Source organism: Lagenorhynchus albirostris, chromosome 2 (assembly GCF_949774975.1).
Source record: "Lagenorhynchus albirostris chromosome 2, mLagAlb1.1, whole genome shotgun sequence".
Taxonomy (NCBI): Eukaryota; Metazoa; Chordata; class Mammalia; order Artiodactyla; family Delphinidae; genus Lagenorhynchus; species Lagenorhynchus albirostris.
The window spans coordinates 58339811-58353343 of NC_083096.1; the positions used below are offsets into that span (position 1 = coordinate 58339811).

At 39.4% G+C, this 13533-nt stretch overlaps 1 protein-coding gene across 2 annotated transcripts in view; it reads right to left on the reverse strand.

The window, feature by feature from the left end:
• Positions 1-4145: 4145 nt before the first annotated feature.
• The window catches only part of PRRX1 (paired related homeobox 1), a 74363-nt gene continuing 64975 nt past the window's right edge, over positions 4146-13533 (reverse strand). The window contains exons 4-5 of one of the 2 annotated variants that reach the window (XM_060133335.1): positions 13210-13281; positions 7347-7484 (exon numbers count right to left, since the gene is read on the reverse strand). In XM_060133335.1, the coding sequence (XP_059989318.1) occupies positions 13227-13281 (55 nt within the window). In that variant the 3' untranslated portion in view covers positions 7347-7484; positions 13210-13226. Of the gene's footprint in view, positions 7485-13209; positions 13282-13533 lie in introns of both variants that reach the window. The other variant, XM_060133326.1, reaches the window with a different exon arrangement.

Genomic DNA, 13533 nt, shown 5'->3' on the forward strand with positions numbered 1-13533 from the left:
GGGAATAAAAAGGAAAAAAGGGAAACCAACACAAGGATCCGTTATCAAGGTGGCCACCACTGCTATGGGGACTGATGTCCAATAATTGTATGCCTGAAAATGAAAGTGGGGAGCATTTATACATTGGCTTAGTTTATGTTCTGTCTACAAGACTCTGGAAATATGCTGGGGACCGAGTGTTTCAGTAGTGACTAGAGGTAGAAGTGAGGACAAGAGGAGTTGCACTGATGCTCAAGTGGTACCTGAAAAAGGCAGACATCCCTGGTCTGGAGGCTCAGTACACCTCCACCCCCAGGGCACAATGATTGGGTCATGAGTGTGCGTAAATCAAGCCAGGACACTAAAGTCCTCTCCCAGGACATTTATAACAGGAGCTGGTTCTCAGATCTTTCTGCTAAAGCTTAAGGGATGTAAGTCTGCCTCTGCCAGCAGTCACTTTCCTTACTCCATGGAGAAAATTTGCCTGCAGAGATGAGAGACAGAGGGTTCTGGTGATGTCAAGTCTCTTCTGGTAGCTGAGCTTCTCAGAGCTACCCTGATTCTCATGGCTCCTCTTTTCTTCCTCTGGCCTACCTCCCATCCATCTAATAAACACCCTAATTAAACTGCCTCAACCTAATTTCAGTTGGGTTTCTGCCACTTGCAACAGAAATGTACCTAACAATATAGAAATGGGTAAGTAAAAGGAGTGTCATTTATTAGAGGCCCTCAAATCTAGAACTACATGACCTGAGGTATTCTGTACAACCAGGAGGATCTCAACCCATTGCCAGATCTCCAAGACTCCCGAGGGTCAGACCATAGCAAACTCTGTGAACTGTAACAGAAATGTCCCCTTTTTAAGCAAAGTCAGGAAGTTTGAAACACAGTGGAAAGTACATGGGCTTAAGAGGAGCTAAAGCGATAACTGAAATCTCCCTTCTCGGCCCTTTCTCAAAGCTCTCTGCTGTTTTCTCTCCCCATAGACCTGATGTAAGGTATCAAACCCCAACCCATGTAAATCACAATAAATTGGGATGTTGGTTGATAGGGGGCAGATTAGCTCTGTTCAGAACTCTCCTGTGACCCTGTCCCAAGGAAGATTTGAAAGAAGACTTCAAACTGAAGTCCTACAGATGCATAGAACTCTGAGTCCTATTTCTAAGAGAAAAAAAAAAGTGGGGTCAGGATGGGTTCAGATTCAAAATTTATGACGCAAAAAGCTTTCTGGCACTGATTTCTAGTTAATGGAGTCTCCAGAAATTAAATCAAAAGGCAGCCAAGCCAGGTCTCTCATCCATGGGGGTGCTAGAGCCATACCCAGGCAAGAGTACAAATGAAGGTCCGCATAGTTACGTCCACACGCTTATATTATAAATCAGGCTAACAAACCGCTAAACAATTATGCTCCACTCTCCTCCATTAATGAATCCCTCCATAATGACCAGAAAAGCCAGGTTCACATCCAGAATTCTCAGACTGTTTGCTTTGTACTTTCTTTCAGAGCATGGCAGTGTAGGGAAGGGCCAGGACCTAGCCCCCAGCCTGTGGCCTACCCACTTCCCTTCTCACCTCAGCCCCATCCCACACCAAAAGCAGACATGCGCACACAGGTGGCAAATGCAGCACACATATCCTAGGACAACGTACAAACCCCATCCCCCAAAAACAGTGGTCCCAGGAAAAGAGGCCTATGGAAACCCTGAAAGCAGGTTCCAGATCATTCTGACAGGAAATTCCAAATCCCAAGTGCCTGAAGGATGGTCTACAATGAACGGTGCAGATTCCAGGTGGGCACATCCATCTGGCCCCCTAGACTATTTGCACAGTCAGAGGAGTGCTAGTGAGACCCAAGGCAGGGTGTGTGGACTTTGCCAGGTCTAAGGGTATGGGCCTCATTACAGTGTCTGGGATCCCAAGGGCTACTCTGGCTCCAGCAGTAGTTTTCTGGGTTCAGTGGGCAACCCTCGTGTCCTTTAAGTAAAGCTCTTTGTAATTTGAACTAGTGCGATAGGTTTCTGCCACCTGCCACTGAAAGGATCCTTATTAATACACTTTCAATGCCAAAAGTCTCAAGCAAGTGGTCTATAGCCACTGCTTCCATTTTTTAAAGCACTTCTTCTTACCATAACTTGCCAAAATGTATCTTCTTCTTTCAGCACTCTAGTACACTGTACTCTAGAAAATCACTAATCCAATGGCCTTGTCCCCACCCCCAGTTAGCTGGTCTGCTCTACAGCATTTGAGTATATTAAGCATTCCCTTCTTTTTGAAAACTTCTCTTTCCTTAACTCTGGGATAACAAACAAGCTGACCTCTCTCCTATTTCTCAAAAAGCTCCTTGTAAATTGCTTTCAGTAACTCTCTCCCTAATTGGAGATGTTCTTCAAAGTCCTGTCTTTCTCCCTGGACTAAACTACTTCCAAAAGCCACTTATTAAAATATTTATTTGAGTCACAATGACACTTTCTCTTCTCGAAGAACTTATTCACACTTGTACCTCAAGGTGTCACCTCCTTACAGATGAATCCCAAACTTCTATCATCCTTGATCTTGGTTCCAAGCCTTACTTCTTCACTTACTGGACACTTATATTTCAGTTTTTTGTTTTGTATTTTTGTCCATGCCACTCAGCATGTGGGATCTTAGTTCCCTGAGTAGGGACCAAACCCATGCCCGCTGCAGTGAAAGCGTGGAGTCTTAACCACCAGACTGCCAGGGAAGTCCCTACATTTCAGTTTTCAAATGGTACAATAATATAATACATCTAAAACTGCAATTATCTTCTCCTGTAATTGGGTCTCTCCCATTTTTGTTGCTTTTTGTCAGTTTTGTCAGTGATTCATCCCCCTAGTCCCCAGGTTTCAAATCAGGGTTGTCTTTGATTTATCCATTCTCTTTCTCCCATCATAAAGTCCTATTGATTCTTTCCTTGCAAGATATTTCCTATCCATCCTTTGTTTTTTGTTCCCCTTCTCTCTGTTCTGCTTCCGGTTTCTGTTCTGCGCTAGTTTACCTTTATTCTTTTACCACAACAGTCCTGCTAAAGAAGTACTTTTTGCATGGCATTTTTTTTTCCTGCTTTATAATTTTCAATGAATCTCTATGGCCTGAGGAAAAGTCCACACTCCTTTGTCTGACACATAATACCTTGCAAGATGAAGACTCAGCTTCAATCTTCAGTGTTTTCTTCTACTCCACTTGAAAATAAACTCTCCATCCCATCTAGGCCCATCTTTTTTTTTTTTTTAACATCTTTATTGGGGTATAATTGCTTTACAATGGTGTGTTAGTTTCTGCTTTATAACAAAGTGAATCAGTTATACATATACATATGTTCCCATATCTCTTCCCTCTTGCGTCTCCCTCCCACCCTCCCTATCCCACCCCTCCAGGCGGTCACAAGGCCCATCTTGCCGTGCTCCTGAAACAAATTCCTCATTCCCGTATCCCTACCTTCATCCTTTCTTACGCATACCATTCCCCCTACCTGAAAGCCATCACTTTCCCTTCTCCTGACCAAATCCTTGCTGATGAAACTCAAGTCCTAGTTCCTCCGTGAAACCCTCTCCCATTCCAGTTCACAGTGTTTTCTTGCTTCCTCTTCTGAACTCCCATCTGCTCTATTTCTTTGACACATTAATTTATTGTCTTGAACTACTGCATAAATTTGTTCATGCTGTAGTTGCCTTTTAAATCATATTTTAATTTGTATGAAAAAACTCGATTCCTATTTCGTTTTTCTATGTCACGCCTCCACCAGTTACCACACACAATGCTATAACAATAGGTGCTTAAAAAATGTTACTTTGTTACTTCTTTTTTCTAAAAGAAAAGGCTGTGCTTTATATAAAATCTGTTTTGTCTAATGATATCTGTTATTGTGGATACTAAAGATGTGGATGAAAAATAGCAAAACTCTCCTAAAAGATCCACTTTACACTTATCCATTATACTAAAAAAAAGTCCCCTCTTTCTCCCACCATTTGTCTTTGTTTGTGAGAACAACAGATTATTTCCCTTTTTTAGAAAATATTATTACACTCTGATAAAAGTTCTCTTGTTCATAAATCCCTCTTACCTTCACTCTTTTCTGAGTGCAATCTTAGATCTTAGCAGATGTGTTTTTGAAGGTCAAAGAGAAAAGAACCAGCAGACTCAGCAGACATAGTAGTATCCTTCTTTCTTTTTATTGAAAAGGAATCATTTCTATTCTAGCGCAAACAATGTATATTTTACATCATAAAGCAAGATATAATTTACATATTACATTTCTTATGAGATCTTTATACCCTAAATGTCATTCCCTTTTTTATCCGGTCACTTCTTCCTGCTTGATTTAAACTGCCAAGTACCCTACAAATCAGCGCCTTATTTTGGTGGTGGGGGGGACTGGGGACACAGACAGATAGTTTGTATGTATTCATCTGTTATCTGGGTATAGATGATAAGGAACAGGGATATGCCTTTGAATTTTGTGTCCCTGAGGCCCTCTGTTGACACCTGGTTTAGGAGCCAGAAGGCTACTCCTCCAAATCACATATCAAACTTCTATTTTTTTAATCAATAACGAATGAACAAAATTGAGTGCTTGTACCCTGTGTACATTTCTCCATCAGATGCTTACATAATAGGTGTCTGTGGTATTGATTCACTAGCAATAAAAGCTCCTGTGGCAGACAGCATTGGTTACTCTATGATATTCCTGGACAGCACTTGCCCAGGTGTTGGGTAAAATTGCCTAATTTCATCCAGCACTGGGGTTATGGGTTCAGGCTTTTCTCTTCACCACTGGAAATGAATGTCAGGATGCAAGTTTCAAATGACCTTGTTTTACATGATCCTCTATCTCTTTACTCCCTCTTCTAAGATTTCCCCCTTTTTAGCAAAATCTTTTCACCTATGATGTCTCTTCCCTGCACTATATAACCCAAATCCTTTTTTAGCTGTTCTCCCCAAACTCCAAAAGTTCACCAATTTCTTGGACTGCACTCATTTCACAAAGAACGTTTTAATCTGTTAGGATACACTGTTCCTTTGAAACTTGATAATCTGCAGCAACTAGTGGGACAAAAGAATTAGTTGAAGAATACTTTAGGAAGCAAGTAATGTGTGTTGTTCAGCCAGCCTACATAAACCATTCAGTAAGAAATGTTTTAATAGTATGTTAAGAGAGAATCAGCTGATGAAAGCAAAATGCATAAGATGGGCTTCCTTCTTAATAAAAGAAGTTCAAAATCAACATAGGAAATACATTTTCAGATTGGTGGCTGTTTGACTGAAAAAATACCACCATTAGCTTAATCTGATATGCCAGGGAAAATAAAAAATCTGTACTAAAAGTGCATCTTAAATCCCAAATCCTTGCCTGTCACTCAGAGTTGGCATATTTGGCCAAAATCAATCTAAATCTTTTCAAATTACTGATAAAAATTATTAGAAATCCAAGTTGGTCAGGATGAAAACGTAAGTCAAAGATATGTCTGTTCTGTGTGTCTTAAATTATTCTTTGGTCAAATGATGTGATTTTTTGAGAGGTCTGCAAATATAAACCTATTTCTCATTTCCAAATACAAGGTTATAAGTATTTACAGCAAGGTAGCATTTCCTTGCTAGAAAACAAGGCTTCTGGGTACAGCAGCCTTCTATTAACATGGTATACTTTTATATTCCCTTTCCTCCCATGGCTACAAAGCGCTGGACGTACAGAGAATACAGGAAAGAATGAAAAAGCAAATGATTAGAGCCTCACAACACCCCTGTGAGGTAGGTAAGTATTGTTAAACCCATTTTACAAAAAAGGTAAACCAAGGCACAGCATGGTAACATGGTTTGGTCAAGTTTACCTGACAAGTTACAAAAGCACGGGTGGAAACAAAGAGAAACAAAGAAAAGGTCAGTCCTGGCTCCCAGCCCTAGACACGAAACTTTATTTCAATATATTAGAAGATAAAAATAGCCCACAATTGCCTTTTAAATTTTTAGAATTTAGATAAACCTTTAAGTATTCCACTTAAAGGCGTATCTTTCAGATTTCTGTTGAGTGGAAAAAGGACAGATGACGAAACGGCTTTCCCTCTTCTAAGTGTAATTCACGTGATAGATCAGAATGTATCAGCATTCCACCAGAGTTCAGGTGCCAAACTCAAGGACATTTTCATAGCCTCAAATAGTTTCTAATTTATTTAAAACCCTAATGTGAAAATTAGACCTGTTTTCAAACAGCTGCCCTATCAGTTGCTCTGTGGCCGTAATGAGAATTTTGTGTAGAGAAAGAAAGGAAATGAGATCCCTAATAAAAAGTCTTATCACCGTAGAAATAAAGACACTGGTGATGGTGTGAAATTTGCTCTTTGTAGTGTTTGAGAAACTGCAAACTCAAGCTTGCAAGAATATTTTATATATATATAATATATAAATATATACAGTATATATATAAGTGTGCATCTGACTACCCTTAAGGCACCAAAGAGATATAGGCCATGCCTTTCACAACTTAGTCTTTGTTTTCCTAGAGAAATGTGTCTCCCTCTCTCAAGTGAAAAATGTATCTTCTATCAAATAGCCTATGACAGCAAATCATTCAAGAAACAACAAATATCTTTAACTTAGGATGGCTGATTGATTGGATAGGAGTGAGGGGTGGTAGTGATGGTAATATTATCCTCTATAGTTTAGAGCTTAAATCTAGAGCTTAGATCTAGAACTTAGAGCTTAGAATTAGCCAGACATAGCCAATCACACTGGATCAGACAGGCCAGTGACCAGATGTTGTATACAATTGCTTTTTCTTTCCAGTAGCTGATGGAACAAGCTTACCATGACCAACAGAGATGGAGACAATGAGAAAGGGAATTATGTCTGGCACAGATTCTTCAGAAAGACTTTGGCTTTTCAGAAGTTCCTAGAGCTTCTGTACAGAGAACTAGGAAGAAGGATAGTGTAAGACACTGAGGTTCAAACAGGTCAATGAGGAGACTATAGGCAATTATTCTGAATATATATACATATATGGTTTCTTTGGCTGCTGTAGATTCTTTTAAAACCCATACAATCATGGGGGTGGGTGGGCTGAACTTAACTGAAGAAGCTCAGAGTATATCAAGCAAAGCATATGAATAGAAGGAAAAACAAAATTAACACACACAGAAACAAGTGGTGGTGGTATCCCAGAGGGAGGAGGAACATTTGTTAACTAATTTTCATTTTGCTCCTCTCCTGCTTTTCTCTGCCATGGTCCCAATAGTTTATTTCTGTGTTTGTTTGTTTGTTTTTATTTTTTTCCAGCAGATGTAGAAATGACAGAGCAGGATAGGTGTCTTATGGTTTTTGATTTCTTCTTAGGCCTGTTTAATTATGTTTTTCCTCAGTTGACTGTTGGCACCTGGTTCCTCTGTAAACTATATTCCTTGGCCTTCAGTCTCAGGTTGGCAATGCTGTTGGCCATGTTGATGCCCTGTGCAGGGCTATTGTTGGCACATGTGGCAGAATAAGTAGCCATGGCGCTGTAGGGACAAAGGAGAGAGCAGGGAGAATAACAGGCATTAGTTTCATAAAGCTGCAAGTCTGTGCCCCAGATGGGTACAAGTCTCAGGATGGGGGCAGGTAGGGGCAGGTGGGTTGGACTACATGACCTCTGAGGTCCCTTACAGCCCCAGATTCCATTAGTCTAAGGCCCTTGGAAAAGGGTGGCAGTGTTTTGAAGGGCAGGGAAAAGCAGTGGAGCGTGGAACAAGACGAGGGGAAAAGTATTTTCTGTATTGGATACAGTGAGTAATGATTTATTTCTGGGGTGAGAGAAGAAAGCTGCTTATGGTGGATAACAGGTGTTTCATCAGTTGACCAGTTAAAACAGTGTTTAATCTTGTCCTGCCTACATCACCAGCTTGTGGGAGTGAGGAGGAAGAGAAGGAGGCATTTGAAAAGAAACTACGGGGCATTTTTCATTCCTCATTCTAGGTAGCTGACATTAATCCTAACATATTTTAGATAATCACTGACTACCATAGTAAATAGTGTACTTGGAGAACCAGTTAAATAATCTAAGATGACTTCTCTGCCTTTGTTGATCCACTGGTTGATAGTACCAAGCACTGCCAAATCAAGAGGTTTCCACTCCAATTGGCCTTGATTTTATAACTTATTCAAAAGTACTTGAGCAGCTTACACTGTCTTTTGGGTCAGTTATTTTGGAAATGTTTAAATCTCTTAGATAAACTAGCAAATGCTCCAGTTTCAGTATTCCTGACCTCAGAGGTAACTGTTTCTGACTGTTCTTATTGCTGAGAAAAACCCAAAGTTGTTTTTCATTGTCAGAGACTGTAATTAAGACCTAGGAATACCACTGGGCAGAAATTTGTAATTGGTGGTTTTCTGTTAATTGTATCCATGAATTTCTTTTAAAGGAAAAGTAAAGGTTTCTTAGACTTGGATGCAAATTATCCATTACTTGATACTAAACAGCTCTAAGGGAACTCATTTTAATTCAATGAAAATGTTCCTAGTTGTTTCTAAGATTAACAAAATACCTTTCAACTGAGGGCTGAAATGAGATAGACTTATAAATGGAATGACATGTGCTCTTCTGGTGCCTGCATTCCTATGCAATTTTGTCAGCCACACAGGAGTTTGTGGTTCTGGGGATCAAGTGACAGACCAGAAAGAAAAAACTAAAGCTACTCTACAAATAGAGAGACTGTATCATTAATACTTATTTGGGACACCACATAGTCAAGATTTACGTCAAGACTTATAGTCAAGACTCACAATAGCCTATATCAGCTCAGTTACTAGCAATTAACCCAGGAAAATTGGGTTAAAAAGTATATTAGGTCTTTCCAGAAATATAATCCTTAATTTAAGACCCTTATAACACTGGTATGTGTATGAGTGTGAGTGTCTATGGTTGTGTCCTATGGCAGGGGGAAGACTCAGAAGGGTTCCAAAATAACCCTACACTCTTCTATTTCATTGTTGTGTGTTTCACTCTTACTCATCTCTGGGTGTATGATCTTAACTGTCTACACAAAGTTAGATTTATCTATAGCACCCTGTACTTTTCCTTTTAGGACTTATTTTAATTCCTCATACTATAAGCCCCATAGATGAGATACCACATCTGCCTTGTTCACCACCGTGTCCCCAGATAGAACTACCACCATATCCAGCACATATTTGGCATTCAAGAAAGTATTTAATGAATAGATAAGTAACTGACAAATATCTAGATACTGTATGATTAAACTGATTACTGCTCAATATCAGTGATCTCTGTCATCCTTCTGTGAGTAATGATTTCTAAAAATATTTTACCAACATGCTTTTATTTTAAGGAACCAGTCCTTCCCGTTAATTTTGCTATCTTAATCGAATGTGCCAAATCAAAAGGGACATGACAAAGGCAAGACTGATGATTGCATATTCTTAATCCACCATAAATAGCTTTTAACAGTAAAAAGTGAACAAATATTGGTGCAGGTTAGACTTATAGAATAGACTATTACTTCTACTACTGTCTACCAAAAGACAAAGATAGAAAGAGTCCCAATTCATGTAGGTTTCAATTAGGAGTGAGATAAATACTCAGAACAACCTGTTAAAATGGGACAAGTTTTTTTCTTTGTTACAATATACCAAGAAGTCTCATTTATTTCCAAAACCCATATACATATTATCATTTAAGTTCTGTATGAATTACATGCTTCCATTCAAGACCCTACCAGAAATATATGCAAATCCATAAATCCCATACTCAAGAAATTTCTAGGATATACTGAAATCTAAGATTTCAAAGAAATAAAAGATCTAAGTAGCTGAGAAAAAAAGATAATTGGATTTGGAAAATGTACCTAAGTTATAGATTATGACATCAACCGAATCAGCCTTTCTCAGCCAGATTTCTGTGAGAGAATTAAGTCCTAAAGATGGTACATAGTATAATTTTAAATGCATAGGAAAGAAGCTGAGATTTTGAGTTATCTGTATTATTTAAGTACTGAGAATAAAATTAAATGGCTTCTGAAAACAGGAGGCTAAAACTTCATGAGAGAGCAGAAAGAAAAAAAAAAATTCTCTGATGGCAAACTGTAGATTGTCATAGAGTATTGTGCTTTTACGTATTTGGCCCAACTTCTCGGGGGATATGTTTTGCCTCCTTTGAGATCCTGGACAAGCAAAGTCCTATTTAATAGAGATTCTCTCTTTTTGTGATGATCAAAGGTGTGGCCACTTGCCTTAGCAGACAAAGGGAATTAGAACCATGGAGAATTAGTTTACTGAAGATGCTGTTACTGTTTTCTAGAAATGTCTACTGTATTTGCGATTTCAGTTTTATCTATTATATAACCATTTTGCTGCAGTTACTTCATAATTCGCTAGTATCATCTGGTTTTCTAGTCTGAAGACTTAGTATGGTAACACATATCTTGGAAACACTGAGATTTTCTAACGCAGGCCAGATGTTAATATCCCAGATGAGATGAATGTTGATCCACTTCCCATCTCAAAACCAAATTAATGGAATTAGAGTTATATTTTACACAGGAGATTGGATTTTCACTGAGACATTTTTCCTTAAATAGCAACCTGTGTTTGCAGAGTTGAGAACAACACCCTTGTCTAATTGTACTGTGGTGCTGTTAAAGGACACCACTGTGTTAGCGAGACCATGACAATGACTCATATGTAGCTCTCAAGTTAGAGGGATGTGAGAATAAAAAAGCAGTTGATATTAATGAATGAGTTTTGCAATCTCCTATACACTTGATAAGTGATAAGCTTTTCACTCTATAAACGTTTAGGAAAGCTATAAACTTTCAAAAATCGGTCTAACTTATTTCAGTATCGCATAGCCATAAGAAATAGGATAAAAGAACAGAGACCATCTTAATTCACAGCCTCTAAACAAACATTTAGAGTACCTAACTTTATAGGTAGAGGCTAAAGGGATATTGTGTGCACACACTAAAGAAAACGAGTATGTTTTCCCTCCAGTAGTTTGACATGAATCTAGTTTCTCAACTTAAACTAAAACTACCATTTAGGCAAGTAGGGACCAGTCCTTTGACATACCAGTAATAAGCAAGACGTGTTACAGGTCAGAAAAGACAAAATTAATCCAAGAGCAGCTTAGTCATGCTTTAAAAAGGCATTAGAAGTATGATGGAGAGGACCCACTTCCAAAAGTGACAACAGATGCAAGAGAGCCTTGAGTGGCTGTCAATCTGAAAGATTGTTCATGACCACCTGTTTTCCATGTCACCAAAACTTCTAAAGCTCTGTGTTAGGAAAAGAACGAGAACCCTGAAATGTTTTCTCACAAGACAGAAACCAGTGAGGTTAATAAGCTGTTTTCAACCAAATTAATGGGGCCATTCGCACCATGTAAAATGACCTCTCCTTCCTAAACAGGATTAAGCTTCCTGGGCTAAAAAGATGAGGTTGAAACTAGGTAATTTATTAAGCACATGATAACACCAAGAGCCTGCTTTCCAACACGTAGAGATCCTGCCCATTGGTCTTGCCTTCTGCCTATTCCTCTAACAGGATGCAGACATGAGATGAGTACTAAGACTGGGCTTATAGGGTTTGGCCAAAGCAATATTTCTATTTAGTTTTGAAGAATGTAAAATTCTCTGTGTCTGTGACCAAGAAACGACATTGCCGTGTACAGGGCATTGAGGAATTAGAGATGAAAAAGAAATACTTGTATCCTATCTGTTGATTCAGCAAATCTGCTCTGGGACTTGCTCAGAGCTGACACATTTAAGTAAGCTTGAAATTTTTCCCTCTCCTTATTTGGAGATTCCTAACAGTTGGAGCCCAGCCACAGACAGCAGAATGCTAACCACCAGCAGGGTTAGAGTTCTGTTTTCACTGGGGACAAATCATTTTTGATAATTTCAACCTACCTTGAGAGGTTGTCGTGAGGGATAGTGTGTTAAAATGACTGCCAAACACCAAGGAAGTATGGAAAATACTATACATGGTATGGTTTTAAAGCCAGGAAACTTATGACCGTCTCCCCCTCTGCTTTCTAATCACCTGGAGTGTAAATCCCACAAATCACGAAACAATTGAGGAGAGCTGGGGGAAAAATACTACCTGACTCAGTTTTCAACTCTAACTTTGTTTTCTATTTGGCCCTTTTGGACAAATGATGACAAGCTATGGAAAATTTCACCCCAAAGACAGATCTGTCAGCCCAAGAAGTCTATGTGTCTTCCTGAGATCCTAAGGCTTCCCAGCTTGGGATTTTTCGAAAGGCTGTAGAGCTTGAGGTTTTCATGACTCTGTCAGTGACGTGTAGAGGTTGGAGATCATCTCTTTGGTTTGTTCTTTTGTCAATGCAAGAACAGCAGAGGTATACTCGCTTCATCTAAGAAAATTCAATATGAGTTTTCCTAGGGAAAATTTACTTTTAAAGAGAGACCCGATAAATCCTTTTGGAAATGATCTTTTCGTGATTTAAATAATCATTTCCAACTTCTGTTTTTAAAACTCAGAAGTTGATTTTTTTAAATGTACATTTAGCTCTTAAAGTGGACACATTTGGGCCATATTTCACTACTAAGCCTTCAGTTTGCACTGCATGTTCAGTGATGCTTCCACCATTTTAAACTTTTCTTTCTAGAAATGTTTTATATATGAAGACTTGCATCTTTCTGTTGTCTCAATGATATTTGTTTCTCTTTTTGAAATGCACATTGCTTAACGTAGGTTCCAAATGCCCCTGTGTGATATATAAGAGGGAAACTATTACTAGCTCAAGCTTAGATACAAGGTTACGTAGATTCACGACCCAACTGGCCTGAAGAACAACAAGAGCCAGGACAAGAACATAGTTCTTCTGACCTCTGTCCCATCTCCTCTAAAACCTCACTATTCAAAGTATGTACCAAGTGTCAACAGCATGGGCATCACATGGGAGCAAGTTAGAGGTACATTTCCCAGGTCCTGCCCCAGACTTACTGAATCTCATTCTGCATCGTACCGTGATTCCAGGTGATTCATACGCCCAGTAATCTTTGCAGAGCCGTGCTCTAGGCTATCAGACTACCCTTAACTCTATGGACGTATTTTCTTGCAGTTTTGGTTTCCAATGGTGTTCCCCACTTGAGGACCTCACTGCTTTCATTTCTAGGACTGGTAAGCCCCACTTTCTTGAATATACTTAATTCCCATTTAAACCCTACCCCCAGCAGCCGCCCTCTTCCCCCTCTGACAAGTTACCTTTTCAGTGTCTTCCGTTAGAATCCGTTATGAAGCCCCTCGTGTAAACAACATCTTGGGAGGGACGAGGATCTATTTTTGAAAGTGTGAAAGGGAGAAATGAGCCAAATGCGTTCAGCAGATGTCAGGCAGCACCGTGACCACGATCAAATGAGGGGAGGAGGAGAAGGTGGGGGGAGGGAAATTGTGGATAAGGATCGCTGGCCTCTCTTTCACTTGTCATTAGTTTTCTTTGAAGCCCAGCCCTCCCTCTGGAAATGGCACTCCAGACCAACACTGCAGAGCTAGGCCATTCTTTATCTATCTTTCATAGGAAGGGACGTC